The sequence below is a fragment of the Poeciliopsis prolifica genome, unplaced genomic scaffold (genome assembly GCF_027474105.1).
Source record: "Poeciliopsis prolifica strain line A6 unplaced genomic scaffold, Auburn_PproV2 SCAFFOLD082, whole genome shotgun sequence".
Classification (NCBI taxonomy): Eukaryota; Metazoa; Chordata; class Actinopteri; order Cyprinodontiformes; family Poeciliidae; genus Poeciliopsis; species Poeciliopsis prolifica.
Window position 1 is genome coordinate 39,745 of NW_026562457.1, and position 20,023 is coordinate 59,767.

Consider the following 20,023-nt stretch of genomic DNA (forward strand, 5'->3'; position numbering starts at 1 on the left):
AAAAATACTGAGCTCCAAAAGTAAAACATTAATGAGAAAAAGAAGATCTTGTCAAAAGTTTCTAGAAGAAATTTGGAAATGTGAAGCTAGGATGGAGGCCGGCTCCTGCAGAACCACAGTCTGCATGTGTGGACTCATTTCAACCCATCAGACTGAATAACCGGTTCCCAGGACCACTTTTTATTTTTTACACCATTTTCACCAAAAGAGAAAAGCACAAAAACTAGAACATGACAGATTTTCTTCTTCTTCTGCCCTGAATGACCAAACTTCATGTCAAACGACTGCAGGTTTCCTGCTGACTTTCTCAGGTGGTTAGAGGTCGAGCTTTTCTGTGGAACCAGCTCCCAGTTTCTATGAAGGAGGCAGTGGCTCTTCTCGACATGGGTTATATGGCTCTGTGTCCTGGGTGCCATCAGAGGGGTGGCAAGAAAACTAAAAATCTGCGCGTACTCTCCACTGCTGCCCTGTGTTGCTCAGGATCAAGAACTGCAGCCAATCAATGGTTTCCTTAGACCAGGAGTCTGCAACTTCACAATTCAAAAATTCATTTAGTGCTGCAAAAAGACATACATGTAACGATTTAAATGTAAAATCACGAGAAGAAAAATGTTTTAATGAGTAAAAAGCTTCTGGAGTTCTCAAAACCTGAGCGGTTCAGCAAATCTGTGTGGCTCTTTCTTTAAAATCATTTAAAAGTCATGATAATTTCACTCTGTTGTTTTAAAAAATTAAGTATTTCTGTATTTGTAACAGGAATGCCAAGTGTAACTTGTTCAACATTCCTAATTTTGACGCAGTTTCATGGAGGATTTCTCAGAAAATTATCACTTGATCTCATATTATTATGACTTTATTTATTTGTTTAATTAAAAAAAACATAAATAAATAAAAATCAATGGTAAAAAAGTGCCAGAAGAAAAACATAAATCGAGAACGACAGCCATAAATATAGAAAGTAAGATATTATCTTCATAAATGAAACCAAACAGTTGTGTGTTAATGAGGGTTGCAGACGCCTTGCCTTAAATTATCAACCTAAATCAGTTTTTTTTAGCATCAGGTGAACGGGAATGGATATAAATACGACTTTTAACTCAAATTAACGGAGGACTGAAGTGAACGTCTCTGTTGTGAGCTGTGTGTAATTAGGAATCAGCAGAGTGAATAAAACTAATTCAGTAAGTTGAACCAGGAAGAGTTTTGGTTAGAAGAAGATAAAAAAAGGAAATAAGCAGCAAAAAGTACTGAAGTTTAACCAGCCTGTCTAAGACGTGTTTTTGTATAAAACTGTTTTTGTTTTCCTGTGGCTCATGCAGGCAGGTGCATCTAAGAGTTTAAATTATTGATATGTTCCTGCAGGATTTAAGATTAAAGGGTAGTACCATGTTTTCCAGCCACATAGTGCATTTATTTATTGAATAAACCAACTATGTTAACTTCGATTGTTATTAAAATGCTATATATCAAATATAACTTAAAAGAAATTTGACTTCTCAGTTTAATGCCATGAAATTGGGCGTGTGTCTCTTTAAAAACTCCTTTCTGAAGCTCCGCCTCCAGGAAGTCATCCCAACATGGCTCCTCTATTAAGCCTTTTAACAGTGTTGCTCTGAGAAGCAGCTCCTGTAAGGAGCTCAGCTGTTCCATCAGGTGTTTGCTAATTGCTGCTGGCTAGTCTGAAGGAGCAGAAAGGGGAGGAGCTACACCTCAAAGGCGGGGCTAGTTCTACCCACGCACAGCTGAATGGTGGCCATGGATATTAAAGGATTAAATCAACACTCCAGGTTTGATTTTGATGAGGGAATAACATTATCACATGATGTAAGAGTAAAAAAGAGAGAGATTTTACATAGTACTGCCCCTTTAAATATTAAAATAAATATCATCCAAAAGCTGAAAACTGCCCTCATCCACAATGCCAAACCAACAGTCGGGGAATCTGATTGGTAGAAAAAGAGCCGGAGGAGTGAGAGACAGATGTCAGTCAGTCCAGATGTTCCCTTCAGCTGATTGTCTGTGATGTCTAAGGCCTCGAAGTCCGTCTGCCACCAAAAGCACCACAGGTCCGATGAAAATGACCTTCAGTCGACTGAACTGCCAGGTCATGTTGGACGATTTCTCAGTGGTGGAGGTGTTGAGTGGAAACAGAGCGCATCATCTCAAACGGCCGCAGCTTGACTGCAACTCGAAGCCCCTGAATGCACCGTTACCTGAACGCAGCACCTGCCACGACAACGAGCCGACGTTTCTGCGCTGCTGAGCGACGGACCCGAACGGGTGGAGTCTGTAGGGAGGTTCGGTGAGGTCACAGTTTGGATGGATGCTGTTGGCTCTCCTCAGAAGTTCTGGAGGACGCTGGCCTCCTGCGGTGAGCAAAGCCCGAGTGGACGGGTCCGTGGAATCACACCTCCACTGAGGTAATCTGGTTCATCTGCGCCCTCATAGACTGGATGCTGTTCAGGATCTTCTTTTGGTGGCCGGCCAGCGTCACACCTATCCTGACGATGTCCCTGAGGCAGGAAGAGCGATATGAGGGTTCGGGCTGAAGCCATTAATCCTATTAATCCATTCATGACACTTAAAAATAGATTCATTGTGAACACAATCAAAAAGGTAAACTGCTGAAAGAACAAGACCCGCACACACCCATTAAGCCAAAACTGTACAAATAAACACATTTTGCATTTAGAATATACATAAAAATTTCGGCTGCGAATTTGTCCAAAACATGAAGTGGCAGTTTCAGTTTCACCGGGTTTAAGTTCTGCATTCAATAAAAATCTGCAGAAAGTGTCAAATTTTAAATACAATTAAACATCAGAATAATTTATAGAGTAATCAATAACTACAATAATCGTTTTGTGCGTAAAGCACGGCCATTTTACAAACTAAAGTTATAAAATGTACAGAAGCATACTAACCCCTTCACAATAAGAGTCTCAACCGTCTTGCAGCTAATTGAAGCCAATTAAAGCAGCCAACTGCATCTCCTCTATTTGCGAAACACACTGGGTGGGGAGTTATAACTTAATTAAATAATGAATATTTTTAGCCCGTTTTTAGAAAAACTGCACTAATATCGATCATCTCATTTCAATATTTTAATTTTATTATATTCCTGAACTCTGGGCTGCATGTCCTTCCACTTCTCTTTATTCTGTAAAATAAAGTCCAGTAGTTCCAGAAAATCCTTTGTTTCTAATAAATGTAGTCGTATTTGTGCAGCATTTTAAAATTAACTGCAGTTATTTCCTGTCCCACCTTTAATATTTTAACCCTCTTTCCTGTGGATTTAACGGGAACGTCCTTCTACACGTAAATTTGATCTGAATACATGTTTGTTGTATACTGTATGTGTTTCAGCGTCAATGAATCCATCTGAATCGTGTGATGTAAGAGAGGAAACCAGCGTACTCCATGGTCATCTGAGAAACCACGTCGAAGCTGCCGAAGCCTTCGTTGGCAAAGTTCTCCTTGTACTGGCCCATCTTGACGGCCTCCAGCCACTCGTCCACCGTGCTGAAGGAGGTGAAGTCCGGGGTGCTGCGGTCCAGCAGAGGCAAGTGAACACTGGTGCAAAAACCCAGAACAGAAGAGAGATTAGAGATCAGAGATCAGTGATCAGTGATCAGTGATCAGTGATCAGAGATCAGTGATCAGTGATTAGTGATTAGTGATCAGTGATCAGTGATCAGTGATCAGAGATCAGAGATCAGTGATCAGTGATCAGTGATTAGTGATCAGGCCTGTCAGGGCGTGAAGAGTCTGTCTGCTACCATGATGACAGCGGCGTTGTGGTCTTGAGGGTGTTGGGGTTGCGGATCATCTTGTCCAGTGTGCTGACGATCTGCGTGAATTTGGGCCGGTTGTTGCGATCTTTCTGCCAGCAGTCGAGCATCAGCTGATGCAGCGCGCTCGGACAGTCCATCGGCGCCGGCAGCCTGTAGTCCTGCTCTATGGCATTGATCACCTGCAAAAGCCCAAACATGGGTGGAAATTCACACCACTCTGCTCAAACACATCACAAATCTTCTGGACCTCTCAGGTCTCCTGGTTCTGGTTCTGCTTGGCATCCAGAACATGAAGCTGTTTCAGCTGTTTTAAATCGAGACTCAATCTAAATCCCATCTGTTTTGAGTCACTTCTGACTAATAATAACTGAAACATTGACCAACATATTTTCTGTATTGATGATGTAACGTAATGCCAAATGATGTTTTTATGTTTTCATGATGTAAAGCACTTTGAACTGTTAAATCTGACCAACACTTTCTGTATTGATCTCCAGCTGGGATTTACTCACATCTTGGTTGCTCATGTCCCAGTACGGCCGCTCGCCGTATGACATCACCTCCCACATGACGATGCCGTAGCTCCAGCAGTCACTGGAGGAGGTGAACTTCCTGTACTGAATGGCCTCGGGAGCCGTCCACCGAATGGGGATCTTCCCTCCCTATTAGGGACGAAGGACGTAGGAAATTTGCCACCAATTGAAAATGAATTCATCACAGGCGCTGTGGCTGTTCGGTGAGGACTCACCAAAGAGCTGGTGTATGTCGGGTCAGACGTGTCGTCCTCCAGGAAGCGCGACAGGCCAAAGTCGGACACTTTGCACACCAGGTTGCTGTTCACCAGGATGTTCCTGGCAGCCAGGTCTCGATGGACGTAGTTCATCTCACAGAGGTATTTCATTCCTGCTGCGATGCCGCGCAGCATCCCCACCAGCTGGATCACCGTGAACTGCCCATCGTTTTGCTTTTGGAAAGAGAACAATTACATACATTTACTCTGAATGTGTCATCGCTGTGAAGTCAGATTGATTACCTTATAAAAGCACCACAGTTGCCTAAAGGCAAGTGTCTCATGGTGCATTCACACCAGTTACATTTGGTCCATTTGAATCCAACTACAATCCATTTGTCTCTGCAGTTCAGTGTGAATGTGTGCTTGGACCAATCGAACATAGTCTACCAGACTGTCTGGCGTGAAAACACCTTAAGATGCTGATGGTAAATTTATGGGCTGCAGAGACGACAAACCACAGAGTATAAATGTTTCTAAAGTTGTGTCAGCATCTATTTTCCACACAGACTGTTCATGCAGGAAGCATAAAGCTTCATGCATGAAATGTGTCGCTGAGTCTTACAGGTCAGCATGAACGCAGGGCGAGTTAACGCTGCTCATGGTGGTATCGTGTGTCCGATGTGGCAGCGTTACCCTCAGAAAGGAGTCCAGGGATCCGTTCTCCATGAACTCTGTGATGATCATCACTGGGCTGCTCTTGGTCACCACCCCCTCCAGATGGATGATGTTCGGATGGTCAAACTGGCCCATGATGGACGCCTCACTCAGGAAGTCCCGCCTCTGGCGCTCAGTGTAGCCCGCCTTTAGCGTCTTGATGGCCACCAGCATCTCCCTCTTCCCAGGCTGCCGCAGGTTTCCACTGCACACCTCCCCAAACTCCCCTATCAGAGAGACGAGTTGGCAGTTTGAAAAAGGACAAAGAGGTATTTCACTAAGATCTCAGACTGTGAAGAAAGATTCCAGTTCATCCTCAAACATTGTGTTTCTGATTCTTACCTGCACCAATGACCTGCTCTATCTTGACACAGGAAATGTCGATCTCTTTGGCAAACTCTCTCACAGCTTCATTGGGATCTTCATATGTGAAAGGATCAATGTAGATCTTCACTCCTGGGGAAACTGTCATGGAGAGAAACGGAGAAGCTAGAGACGGCTTGTAATCGCTACAGCTGTTGGACGGGACAGAAGACAGAAGGAGCTGCTCACTGTGGCCGCTGGTGTAATGCTGCAGTTTGTCAGAGTACTCTGATTCTGGTCGGTCTGAACTTCTCCTGACGAGGAAAAACAAAGATCTGTAGGGTAAAGAGCTTCTACAAATAAAATCAATGTGTTTAAATGGCACGGAGAGAAAATTAGATGCATTTAGAGTATAGCTCACTGGTTCTTACTGTAATAACAACTGTTGCCTGAGTTTATTTACCTGTACCATCAAATATTGCCTCACCTGCGACAAACGATAATGACAACAGTCATGGCGATGATGAAGACGACTCCTGCTGCAGACGAACCGATGATGAGAGGCAGCTTGTCCTGGATGCTGGAGTTATACTCTTCTACACAACAAAAACAGACAAAAGGTAAACCTGGAGCTGACTGAAATGCAGCGTCTGTTGGCCAGCCAGACTGTCTGCTTCCACCGTCCGCCGCCTGCGACCACAGAAAGACTCTCATCCTCCATCATGTTGCAAAGATTCTCACAATCTGACCTCCAGATTCTGGCTTGAATTAAATGCCCGACCCTGATGGGTCAGCGCCTCAGGCCAGAAATGAATTAGAGGATTTCAGTGTTTGATTGATTAGAAGTCCAACAAGAGGAAAACCAATTAAACCCACAATCTGTGGCTATTACAGGGTTTCAGGAGCTCTTACCCGTAGTAATGGTTTGGAAGTACATTTTGCCGCTGAAGCTTCCAAATCCAGCGACAGTTCGCGCTCGGACCTGGAAGACGTAGATGGTTCCAGGCTTCAGGGCCCGAATGACGGCTGTGTTGGTCTGACTCCTCGTCAGAGTCGAGTTCCATTCGGCCAAGTTCTGAAACAGACAAAACGGTTCAACCCGCCACTGCTCCCCGTTCAGAAGCTGAAACTCCGTGTTGCAGGGAAAGACGTTTGTACCTTCTCGTAATACTGGAGCTCATAGTCCAGGATGACGCCGTTCGGCTGGTCGGGCTGAGACCAGGACAGGGTGATGCTGGAGGGAGTGCTGCTAACTTGGTGGATGATGGACACTGCAGACGGTGCTGAGAAAAAGATGATAAGTTAGATAGAAAATGTGACAAAGCCACAGAAAGACCCTCTGTGTGCTCAGCGTCCATGTTTAGCTACAATTAGCTCTGCCAGTTAAGGATAAATGAGCTGATTAGTGGAACAACTGCACTCGACTTTTTATGCATATGATGGAGTCGTATATGTCAAAGGTGAATGGAATCATTCGTCTGCATGGAGAAGCACCAGCATCTCAACCCCATTTGTGACAGAAGATCAAGTTCCTGACAGGAAATGCAGTTTTTCTTCTCTCCCGGTGGATCTTGATGGATGAAACAGATTTGAAAGACGTTCACTAACCAGCCTGGTTGGTGGTGATGTTGGCGGACGTGAACTGCGGCGAATACGGACTCTGGTCAGACACTCCGTTCACAGCTTGGATCTCAAAGGTGTACTGGGTGTGAGCCAGCAGGTCGCTGATGCGGACGGCGGTGTCCGTCAGGCCCAGCTGCCGCGGGACAAACTGGACGTTGTCTCCGCAGCGGGTGCAGCCGCCCCGCCGGCTGTCGCAGCTCTTGCAGATGATGTTGTAGACGACGTCCTCTCGGCCGCCGCTCTCCAGCGGCGGGCTCCACTCCAGCCTCACCGACGTTTCATTCACCATGGAGATGACCCGCTGCGGCGCTGAAGGAACCGCTGGAGGGAAGCAGAGCAGCAAACCGGCTGAACGTCCTCACATGATGGTCTACAAGACGTCTGCAACTGTTGGCTCAGTCCAGTTATGTCTCATAATTAACCAGCTCTGATCATTAGAATCATCATTCCTATTTTTAGAAAGTATTTGGTAAAAAGTGAAGCTCTGAGTAACTGGTCAGATGATCAGTCAGTTAATATTTTAAAATATTAATCATGAGACGGACCCAAAGTTAAATGGAAATGTTGGTATTTTAAGGTGACAATAATTCATAGAAGTAACAAAGACTTTTATTTTCAAAAAAAAGTTTTTAAACTGCAGCTGTTGCCTGTTTTTGGTTGTTTTCATTCAGAAAATCCAGAAACTTCCCTCAAGTAAAAGTAAAGATACTTCAGAATAAAAGTAGCAAAAATACTCGTTTTGAAAAGCGTTGCCGAAGTAACTGAGTAAATGTAACTCATTCACCATCATCATCATCATCAGTGTAACGTAGCGTGCTGAGCGCTGCTCTGTGACTCCCGCTGTGTTTACGTACTGGTGCAGGGCATCCTGGGCGGGTCGGGGTCGGCGCGGTAGTAGCCGTTCCGGCAGATGCAGCTGGTCGCGCCGTCGCTGATGGTTCGGCTGTTTATGGGACACTGCAGGCATTTCTCATCTCCCTGAGCAGCTTTGAAGAAACCCGACACACAAGCTGGAGAAGGAACAGGAAGGAAAATCCGTCCAGACACACATCAGCGCTTGACATGTTCTGAAAACTATATTTCTGTTTGTTTCTCCAGAAAGCGTAAGGCCTGCTCATGTCTGCGTCTGACAAAGGTCAGCTCATCAGCATGACAGTTACAGAGACCCCGACAGATGCTGTCGCTTTCCATAACCTCAGCATGTTGGAATATGAGACGAAAGGAGCAGAAGGAAGCGGCAGAAAAATGTTTGTTTTAATTATAATCAAACTGTAAATCCTGTAAACTTCACACTCAGCGGCAGCAAACAGATCCTACACTGACAAACTGCAGAAACATTAATGCATGATGGGAAAATCCCTGTTACGAAATAAATATCACATTGTTAATTATTGCCAAGGAATCAGTTTTTGACAATGACTGATTTTACCGCCATCAGTCTGACATCTCGAACACGGTGAATTCAGCAAGTTTCTATGGAAAATCATTTTCCTAATTTTCTCACTTTTGACCTGATGATTTTGGTGCTTTGGGTCGGTCAGGCGGTACCATTGCCCTAGCGACAAACATCACAGCTGTAATTGGTGGAGTCACATTCGTGTTGTTCAAAATGTTTATAATGCATAATGTCCCGATTCAGCAGAAAAAATAAAGAAAAGTTATGTAAGATTCAGGGCATAATCTTAAAGGGACAGTATCATGTAAAATCAACTTATATGTTATCATGTTTCTCCTTCATCAAAAACAAAACTAGATTTTGATTCTTTCATGCAAGTTTGAGAAATCCTTTCATCTCCATGTGTGGACGCGGTCCCGCCTCCGGGGCGCAGCTCCTCCCCACTCCGCTCCTTCAGACTAGTCAGCAGCAGTTAGCAAACACCTGCTGGAGCTGCTGCTTAGTTCAAACATGATGTCAAAGGGTTAACAGAGGAAACAGCAGGAGTTCTTAAAGAGACAGGGTTCTAATTTCAAGGAGTTAAGAAGTTAAACTTACATCACATTTGATATTTGAAACAACTAAAGGTAATATAGTTACTTGATTATGCCATAAAATGGCGCTCTGTGCCTGGAGAACCCCTGGCACTGCCCCTTTAAGGAAATGCCCTCTGACCTTACCTTGGCACAGTGTGCCGTTCTCCAGCGCCTCGTGCCCGGCCTTGCACATGCAGCGGCCGATGGGGACCATCCACTCCCCGTCCCCGTTGCAGTACAGCTTGATGGGGACGTCCACCTCCTCCCCGTTGGGGACGCACACTCCCCGGGCCGCCACCAGGGAGGTGCTCTCCGCTCCGGACAGAGTCTCCGGGAACACCGCGCCGTTCTGGATCACCCGCGGACATTTCCTGTAGAACACCTTGACGGCGATGATGGACATGCAGGCGCCGTAGTCCTGGAACGCCAGGTAGAATCCCTGACGAGAAACGGGCCCGAAGCTTCGCACCTCGCTGTTGATCTTCATGATGCGTCCTCCCAGCTCCACCTGGGAGAAGCTCTCGTCGGCCGCGATGGTGTCCACCTTCACCCACGGGTTCTCCATCCAGGCCGGGAACGCCTTGCTGGCCACGTCGGAGTCCGACTCGTAGTAGTAAAGGTTGAAGGTCTCCTTGCAGGAGCCGGGGACGTTGGGGATGGAGCTGCAGTCCCGCACTGAGAACTTCATCTGGACGTGGATGCGCTGCGCGCCGCGGCGCGCAATGAACCGGGTCCGGATCCAGTTGTTCTGGCTGCTGTCAAACACATTGCAGACCTGGTAGGTTCGGATGGTGTTCATGTGTTCGTCATAGCCGCTCACTTCCTCCCACTGACACGGAAACACAAACAGACCGATAAATGTTATTGATCATTCAGATCCACTTTGTGTCCCTGTTTGTCTCACCCCTTGTGATGGGAAGATGGTCCAGCCCAGTTCTGCTGTTGCTGTGGTTGAATCCATCAGAACCTCTGCAGAAAACACAAAAGGAGAAGAAGATTGTGAAGAAATCAACTTCTTTTGTTCCTTCAACTGTTTATTGGATGGATAAAAAACTAAAATATGAACAACTGGACCTTTAATATGGATCACATAATTAAGAAGCAAAATGTGGTTCTGTCTGCACGCAGATGAACGTTTGTAAAAAAACGTGAAAACACTGCAGTAGGTCCGCCAGGCCAATTGGTGGCGCTCTAACAGCAACAGAACAACATAAATATGGCCCCATGTTTGTGTGGGTCAGAGAGAGAGACTACATAATTTACACATTAAGCAGTACATAGTAAGCCCAACAGAATAAACCTTCATAGAGGCAAATAAGGTGATGAACAAAGACATCTGAAATGACGTACACAACTGACGTTTCACACATTCACACCGCCAGGGATGCTCTTTACTTCCTGTAGTGTCACCCCATCAAGGGCCATAGTGTCCTGCTTTCACGTCCTGCTTTCACTGAAAGTGAAAGCAGGACGATAACTAATTTACAATAAATTAGTTATCGCAATAAACGATAATATTTTTTTCTAGTAATATGATGGTAAAGGCATAATGATGAAAAACACATTTTGAAAGATCAATAAACTTTAAATCCTACTGAATATGTAACTCTGGAACTAGAAGACATTTTAAATACCCAAATAGAAAAACAACAGAAAGAAAAATAAAATGAATTATAAAGTTTCTAAAAAAAAAACAAACTGTCCAAATAAAGAAGAGTTTTATCGCCCAGTTATTGGTAGAAAAATAGAAAGAAAATGGAAAAAAAAAAAGAAATTATTGAGCTCGTTTGAATTTATAGTGCAATTAATTGATTTATTGCTTATTAGGCTGTTTTGCTAAATGCTGTGAGCAGCAGAGCAGCTCCTCTGACCAAACCACACAGGATGAAGTGATTGTGATTTTTAGTCTCTGCTGGAGCTTTGAAAACACGATGCTGAAGTTTGAGTCTCACTAACTGCTGGGTTCCTGCTGCACACAACATTTCTCATGATTATTTCCTGTTAAAGGTTAAAATGTTGATTATCTTGTTGTCTCCAATTTACAGTTTTGTTTTTTTGGTTCGGCAAAATGAAAGAAGCTCAAACTGAAACAATTTGAGTTTCTTTGGGAAATGACTGGCAGGGTTTGGCTGATCGGAGCGATGCTAAAATGTGAGCAGTTGCAACCAAATGGCCCATTTTTCCGGGTGATCGCTTCATGTTAGCGTCAGCAGTGCTTAATGAGGAGCAGGGAGCGAGTGGAGAGCCAGGTGTCAGAGCCACAGTTAGGCAGGAACAAAGAGGCCACCAGCGCTGACCTGCAGCACATTTCAAATTAATCTATTCGCCCTCACAGTTCAAAACTCCCACCAACTGCTTCAAGCTTACTGTGTTTTTAATGTTAGTAGCTTCCATTACGGTGCCTTTATCAATGACTCATTGGAGAAAATTGCATTGAAATCACATGTAGCAACACTTTTTAATGTGGCGTTAATTCACGTTTTCTATTTTTGAAAGAAAAAGTCACTTCAGAGGCACTGCGGCTGCAGCTTCTGCTCCAGGAGGGTCTGCAGCTTGGAGGGTCTGCAGCTTGGAGGGTCTGCAGCTTGGAGGGTCTGCAGCTTGGAGGGTCTGCAACTCCAGGAGGGTCTGCAACTCCAGGAGGGTCTGCAGCTTGTCTGCAGCTTCTGCTCCAACACTGAAGCTGAGATTTTAGATGCACCAAAGTTTTCCTCTCCTCTCTGCTACAGCTTCCTGCAGCAAGCAGTGCTGCAGCACAGTGGCTGCAGCACAGCCTGGTGTGCAGACACAAATCATCACGTTTTCACGACGTCACCAACTTACGTTGAGTTTCTAAACTCTCCGTATTGAAGATCCAAGTTTGTGAACCCAGGATTTATTCTGGAGGTTTGGTACAAACAACAAGATGGCAAATATTGACCAATTGTTCTACTGATATTAATCATCAATAATTGGACACCTAAAATAAAAGGATATTTTTTTTTTACAGAATTTGAACTGTCTGAAGCTAAAACTGAAATTTGAGGATTTCTGTACATTTTAAAATGTTTTATTCGTACATTATTTAAAATGTTTGTTTTGTTGTTCCATTTTAGCTTAATTACTTCTATAAGTCTGATGTTTTTTCAGCAAGTAGGCTTCATACTGTACTTAGCGATTATACAATTACTAAATTAGTTGACAAATATTTCATTAATTGATTAATTTGATTAATCAAATTAATACTATTAATCATTTCAGCCCTAATTAAACAGTAATTTAAAGATTTTTCTGTTGTCCATAATCCCATTTATGGGAAATAAAATGATAAATTAAGACACTACACTGCAAAATGGAATTTAACTGAAAATAGTAAGTTGACTTAAAAGAAAAATCACTTCTAGTATTTTACTTTGAATTGGTGGGTGGAAAGTTTCTCCAACTCTACTGGAGCTGGATTCATTTAGAAAAAATAAGTTTTTATAATTTTGTTGGAAAATTCTTTGACTAAATGATGCATCAAAGTAGAAATACTTTGAGATTTTTCTTTTTCTTTTCATGTTACTTTCTAGTTTTCTCCTCTCTGCAGTTCAGAGGGTTTGAGTCGGTTAAAGAGAGTCGTGAAGCCATTGCTAAACCCCAGGCACTAATAAAACTAAATTCAGCTGACTTGACACTAATTGTACGTGACTCGCTCTAACTGTTTGTGGCAGAATGAAATCGGAATAAACTCCTGATGAAAAATGTAAAAACACTCATTGGGATCTGAAGCTTTGGACAAATATTCTCGTTGTGTGAATGTTTGGAAATGTTCTCCAAGCTGCACATGACATGCAGTAACAAATCCGTTATAATCAGAGGGAAGGAGAATTAAACACACGAGTGAATGTGTGTTAATAATGAAGGAGGCTGCTGCTGTTCCACATTTAAAATGCATGTGGTTCTCAGCACAGCAGGAGCTTCTAGTGGAAGATGGAGAAACGAGGTGCATAAGTGTCTGAAGTTCTCCTTTCTGCTGCATATTTATGAGAGCTGGTTCTCATTCCCAGCAGTACAGACAGAAGAAACAGCTGGAAATCACTTGAAATACCAGGAATCCATGCTAAACTTTTATATAAACTGTTATATCAACTTGACAAAACCTAGTTTGCTCCACAAAGACTTGGATTTGTAAAATATGTTTGCTTATACTATAAACATTAGAAATGCATGACTTTATAGTTTCTTTTTTCCTGCAGACTGTAGTTAATTAGCTTTGATTCTTCCAACTGGCTCCATCTGTTCCTGCAGTTCTGCTGCCTGGATGTAGAGGGCGCTCTTGTGCTTCTGTCCCTGCATCATTCAGTAAAAGTAGGCCAAAGAGGGAGAGAGTGGGCCAACTAAGCCCAGCACACATAATCCTACTAGGCTGCATCACATAATATATGTCATGATAGATCAAACCAACAAAGACACATCATAAAACTCCCTGCAAACCGTCACACTGTTAGCTCCCAACGCCACGCGGCTCATTGGAAAAAACTCATCATGACGACAAACATGCTAAGAAACCAAGCAGTGATGTCAGCTTTTATCTCTTCAGCAATAAAACTCAGGATTGATTGTTTCATATCATGGCCTCAATGAGCAAAGATCTGCACACATTTTACTGCTGGGAGATAAAATCCTCCACATGTTGCTGAGTAGCTGCAGCCGAGATGCAGAAATATGATTTAGAGAAAACAAAGGAAGCAAAGCAAAAGGAAGGAAATGACCAAAATACAAAGATAGAAAAACCCAAACAATCCAGGATCACGACATTAATAAAAAAATATGTTGGCAGAAATGAATAAATCAAATCATAAACTTCCCTCAAGTAACTTCCAACTAATAAAGATAATAAATCTTATTTTATATCCTGCAGCATCTTTGGAGCAGGAATAGCAAATCCCAGCACTTCACAATAAGCATTTATATTAGGATCAGGAAATTTATGTGTTAATTTTAATTGAATAATTGCATTGATTTAATAAGCTAAAAATTTGGACAAAAACTAACAAGTTTTTCTTTTGCATAAAAAATTTAGAGTATTTCCATTTGCTTTCTGCAGCTGAATGAATAAACAGACAAGAGCTGGAGAATAATGAAGATATTTAAAGTTTTTAATCTGTTCTTCAGGTTTTTGGAGCAAAATTCTTCCTTTCTAAACATGGATGCTAACATTAGCATTAGCTGCTCCATGTTTAGCACTGAGATGCTATTTAAAACAGCTTAACTGATAGGCTAACTCCTGTTAGCACAACTTGATGCAACAATCATTTTTCCAGCATCCAAACAGATGGAGGCGCTAGCGGGCCGCAGGAAGCCACTTCGTTCCTCGCTGCTGTTAGCGGATGTAGCCTGTGTGTCACGTTAACAGGCGAACCAGAAACGCTCATACAAAGGTTCCGCCTCAGAAGAAATGCGATTGATTATGTAACGAGAATTTTTAATGCAATCAAGCCTGAATCAGCTCACTCAGTCATAGAAATCCTCTGGAATATCTCAAGCTAATGTTGCATGAATCACTAATTGTCTGGACATTTTGCAGAGCTGTTGGGAAAATCTCACACACCAGTGGGTTCTGGAGATTGTCCACTAGAGATTGAGTGAGAAGAAATAACATGGACTAAAGCTACTGATCCGTTGGGAAAGAAAATATGCTTGAGTGAATAAATGCTACAGTGAAACTGATGCATCAGTGGACGATGAGGTCATTCCTATCAGGACATCTTTATCCAAACCAAAACACTGACAGAAGATTTGAACACAATATCTGGACATTTATGTTTTTTTGTGAATCTTGGGTTATTGGCTTTTCTTTAAATTTTTTTTCTCATGTTCCAAAAACATAAGAAAACCAATATAATGATGCTGAAATGAGTTTGTGTTTCACTCCTTTTTACCTCCACATGGATTATTCATCAGCACACAGAAATAATAAAACCTCCAGGATGAGAACAGCCTCTCTGTTGTGTCCTGATTCTGCATGTTTGCACAAAACGTGTCCCAAGAAGCCATTTAAGTTGATTTCATGCACTCCTCCTGGCACACAACGAACAGAAATGTTACAATAAATCTCATCAGTCTGGAGCACAAGACCAGGATCCACAGCAGCAGACATGGCCGCCCCAGAGGGCTGCAGAGAAACGCATGGTGAGGTGCAGCAGGCACGACAAGCAACCGCTCAAAGTCAGCAGCGGCGTTTCCACCGAGCCAATAATTACTCAGTTTAACAATCTAATATTTGCTTACTGCTTACATACTAATTTTGTTTTGACTGTTGAGGTATTTCTGTGGCTGAGTCAAAGTTGTTTTTATTTTTCCAATGTAAAAATAAAAACTTTTTTCCCATCGCTAGAGCAGGAGTTCAACAGCAGGGGGCGCCAACAGAATATTTCTGTATTTGAACGATTATTTTTTTAAACGACGGGAAAATTTGAAGCCCGTCGGTCATTTGACAGATTATAATTCACACCTTGACAGATGTAGTTCATCGCAGATGCAACTGGAATCAGTTAATAAAAAATCCTTTCTGATGATCATTTCATGGACACTGAGATTCTGGAAAAATCACCTGAATGAATGTATAATAACCAAACGTGACAGAAGATAAGTGATAAATGACTCTTTCTGGTCATAACACATTTAGCAAATCTCATAAAATGTATGATTATTATAAAATAAGGGTCTTTTTATCGTGTCCACCAGGGGGCGCACTGACGGTAACCACCAGCTAACATCCAACACAATTTTCTATATATTATCTTTTAGCTACATTATGCCAACTATTCATTAAGTCATTGAAATTAATATGAATAGATATGTTACACTTTGTTGCTGTAAATTTAAGAATAATCCGGAAATATTTCGTCAGCGCAAATAAGCTGAAGGTACGGATCGTAACTTAACACCTGAATTAATGTATTCACAAGTGATTTCCGATTGTGAAGTTGTTTTTCCGACATTAGCGTAATATTGACAGGGATTTGAGCACATTGCAAAGGAGACGCAGTCAGTGTGCAGGAACAGCAGCGCTGCGCATCAACATCATGGCTTCAGGATTCAGACTGACTCCCATCCAGGGGGAGGATGGAAGAAATGCTGGTTGGCACCAAGCTGCAGAAAAACTCAGAAGTGACACATTTTGCGACCTGAACCAGCATTCAGATGGAGAAGAAGAAACATGAGCAGCTCACAAACCAGACAGACTGGAGATGAACAGCTGCAGACTCAGTTTCACCTGAAGAGTCTGCATGAGGCTGACGTCATAAACATGTCGCAACATGTCATGAACACTTTTAATGGACTTTTTATGCACGTTTTAATGCAGCTTTGCATTAAAAGTGCCATTATTTACAGAATGACATTTATGACAACAGTTCTTGACAGGACACTTTTAATAAAGTCTTTCAATGCGTAGAAGAAGAGCGTCTGGGGCTCAGCACTGCCCCCTGTCAGTGAGGCATGGTCCCACAAGCCACATGGTCCCATTAGTTATTGTAATGAACAATAGTATTGTTTCAGACCATTTTCAACTAATATAGTAATAATGCAAGAAAACATTCTCAAAAATCAATAAACTTTAAATTGAAATGAACATTTTATACTGGAACTGGAAGATATTTTGAATTTGAACATTTAATTTTGGATATTTTGAACATCCAAAATAAATAAGCAAAACAACAAATAAAAAGAATCATGGAGATTTTTAGCAAAATTATCCTTCAGAAGAGATTAAAAGGATCAGACTGAACACTTTAATTATCCAGTTTTTGGTAGAAAGAGAAAAAGAGAAATGGAAATTATGGATCTCATTTTAATTTGTCTTGCGATTAATTGATTTATTGCAACCAACGCCCTTAAAACGCCTTTCCTTTTTTAATAAACACCTGACAGGTTATGGACTACCTTTATAATTAAAAATGCATGAAATTAGCTTTTTAAAAAGCAAATAGTCTGACGATGAGCAGAGCTAACAGGACTTTATATCACTGATGAATTTGTCCTCAATTTAAACTGATTAAACCAACTTCACAGTTTGAAACATTGGATAAGTGTGTGTGTGTGTGTGTGTGTGTGTGTGTGTGTGTGTGTGTGTGTGTGTGTGTGTGTTTAAGAATCTGTTCAAACAGAAGCAGTTCTCTGACGCCTTGTGCTGCAGACAGAAGCATATTTTCAGTCACCTACAAAACCATAAATATTTGGTCTAATTATGGATTTATGACAGTTCATCCCTGAATCTACCAAACACAATCCTTCCCTGAAAACCAACAATTTTTACCAAACAGATTCATGTTCCAGAGACCCAACTGAACAGTTTATCCAAAACTAAACAATAATTTAAGGCTTTATTGGAAACATACGTTTTATTTCTAATCATTTAATTATAAGAGGCTTCCAGCAGCTGTTTGATACGAATTTCATGATCTCCCTCTTCACAGATACTGATTAGTTTCACTGTGTTGTTTGTAGGAAAGTCTTTAATTAATTTCATTATATTTTCTTTTACTTTATGTACAGTCCTGAATGAATGTAGCTCTAATTGCTTTGTGCTGGTTCTGATTTGGACCAAACTGATACAGAGTTACTTTCTGAGCTGCTGGGTCCAGTTTTCACAGGATCGCTGCAGGAAGGCCCCGAATCTCCCAAAATCCTACAAAATCAGGCTGCAGGCTCACATGGACAGCATCAATAATATTAACAACAGCAGCAGTAATAACAATAAATGCATTGAATGTTTTCCCGCTGCAGGTTTCCTCCTGATGTCAGCAGCAGATAGAGGAGCGCAGGTCTGTGCAGGCAGACAGGCTTACCTTCCACAGCCCACACCGCCGGCAGCATCCACAGAAAACACAGCACGTCCATAATCACTGAGATCCCGCGCAGAGAGAGCGAGCAGCAACAACAGCACGAACACGGAGGAAAGGAAGGAAGGCAGGAAGCGATGCATCCGTCCAGCAGCCGCAGCAGCAGCGGAGCCCCGGATTCATTCAGAAACACGGAGCTTCATCCTCCTCATCATCAGCAGCGACACAAGGGATCATGGCTGGGATCGCTGCTGCCGCCGCGGCTGCGGCGATCCGTCTGGGAGCGACCAAGTGCAGGGAGGGGGGGAGACATGAACAATGGATGGATGGATGGATGGATGAAGGGATAGATAGATAGATAGATAGATAGATAGATAGATAGATAGATAGATAGATAGATAGATAGATAGATAGATAGATAGATAGATAGATAGATAGATAGATAGATAGATAGATAGATAGATAGATAGATAGATAGACTTTTTTATTGTAATTTTTATGACTATTTTCTGAATTTGTGACAATTTATAAAATATTGTCCAAAGAGAAAATAAACATATTACAAATTATAAGTTAAACTGAGCATATTATTATATTTGATCACATTTCAGCATCAAGGCAGAGCAAAGACTTTTACTTTGAAAGCATAAAAAAATCAGATTGTGAACAGTTGTGAAAATCAAAAACAAATATTACATTTTGTTAAGTTAAAATGATCAATACACATCAGATGTATTGATTGAAATTCCATTGATTATTAATCGAAGGAAACTTTGGGATTTTAGCCCTGATTTAAAGGAACTCAGAGTTTCGGCTGTTTTGCAGTTTTCTGGAAGTTTGTTCCAGATTTGTGGTGCATAAACTGAATGCTGCTTCTCCGTGTTTGGTTCTGGTTCTGGATGCAGAGCAGAACCAGAACCAGAACCAGAACTTGAGAGGTTCTGGTATATTTACAGATAGCAGCTGTACTTTTAAATATCAAATCTTATTCATTGACAACAAGATGCTGTGGATCAAAAGTCACAGCAACAGTGATGATCATTTTTGTTTAATATCATTTATGATCATGTTTATAAAATGTTTGGACTTTGTGCAAAACTTATTAATTTAATTTAACTTTTCTCAGCTAAACTAGGAATATAAATTCAGTTCAAAGTCAACATTCATAAAGAATGTAAAAGTATAAATACATAGATGAATATTACATTATATATGCTACATACGTTAGCATGCATACGGTTCAGTGGGTCTGTGGGCATAAATTGGGTTCGGGAGCCAATCAAAGATAATTTTACAATAAACTTGTGTGTGAAATTATATCATTTAGAGAATCTGTTGCGTCTATGTTTCCAGTTTTAATCTTAATTGTTCACCAGGAATCTGCTCAGATTCTCAGCTTCTCTGCAGCTAAATCTGCAGAGACTCTACAGCTGATTTACATGAACCGTTTCATAACTGGAAACTGGAGTGAGCAGAAGAGCATGAGTCAGAAGGAAGAGTCAGGAGGAGTAATGCTGACATTGGAGAGAGAGAAAGAAGAGAGATGGAGGAAGAGAGAAAGGAGAGAGAGGGAGAGAGAGGGAGAGAGAGGGAGCGCTGTGGGAGGAAATAGAGCAGAAGAATATGAGTTTGACAAAAAGGAATCCAGCCTGCCTCCAGATGAGCGAGGGCTGCAAAACAAGAGATTAAAGGAGCCCAGGGCTTGTTCCCATGGAAACCTTTGCCCATGGAGATGGCAGAGAGAAAGCAGCAGATTGTAGGTCAGACGCGCCATCAGCGGTCCAATCAGATGTAAATCTGTCCTGACTTGAGGGTCATAGAATCAGCAGCAAAGCTGGTTGCTCTCAGTTGCTGCTTTCACTGTTGAGGTTTTACTTCCTGGTTAAAAAAGAAAAGAGCTTCTGGATCCAGAGGCGGCTCTGCTCAACAAAGAAAATATCAATATGCACAATTACAAATAAATCTGAAGCTTTTACCTTTGGTCTCTAAAGACTGCATGAATAATTGCTGAAAATTGTAACATTTTTCATGCAAACTGCTTATTTAATGACATGTCCTTCATTGTTCATGTCTGTTTG

The 20,023-nt window shown here is 41.9% G+C and overlaps 1 protein-coding gene across 3 annotated transcripts; it reads right to left on the minus strand.

Annotated features, from left to right (window-relative positions):
- Window positions 1-2,110: 2,110 nt before the first annotated feature.
- On the minus strand, window positions 2,111-18,200 carry LOC129352956 (ephrin type-B receptor 2-like). Of its 3 annotated transcripts, XM_055022169.1 has the most exons (16): window positions 17,952-18,200; window positions 10,043-10,107; window positions 9,283-9,967; window positions 8,022-8,177; window positions 7,153-7,488; window positions 6,703-6,827; window positions 6,457-6,619; window positions 6,032-6,140; window positions 5,794-5,858; window positions 5,584-5,706; window positions 5,221-5,468; window positions 4,543-4,758; window positions 4,307-4,456; window positions 3,780-3,973; window positions 3,418-3,573; window positions 2,111-2,513 (listed from the first exon to the last, which is right to left on the minus strand). In XM_055022169.1, the coding sequence occupies exons 1-16, from the start codon at window positions 18,001-18,003 to the stop codon at window positions 2,405-2,407; spliced, it is 2,952 nt and encodes a 983-aa protein (XP_054878144.1). In that variant the 5' UTR covers window positions 18,004-18,200; the 3' UTR covers window positions 2,111-2,404. The 3 variants fall into 3 exon arrangements, with proteins under 3 accessions (XP_054878144.1, XP_054878143.1, XP_054878142.1); XM_055022168.1 differs by having other exon boundaries at window positions 5,584-5,855; XM_055022167.1 differs by having other exon boundaries at window positions 5,584-5,858.
- Between the last annotated feature and the right edge of the window lie 1,823 nt (window positions 18,201-20,023).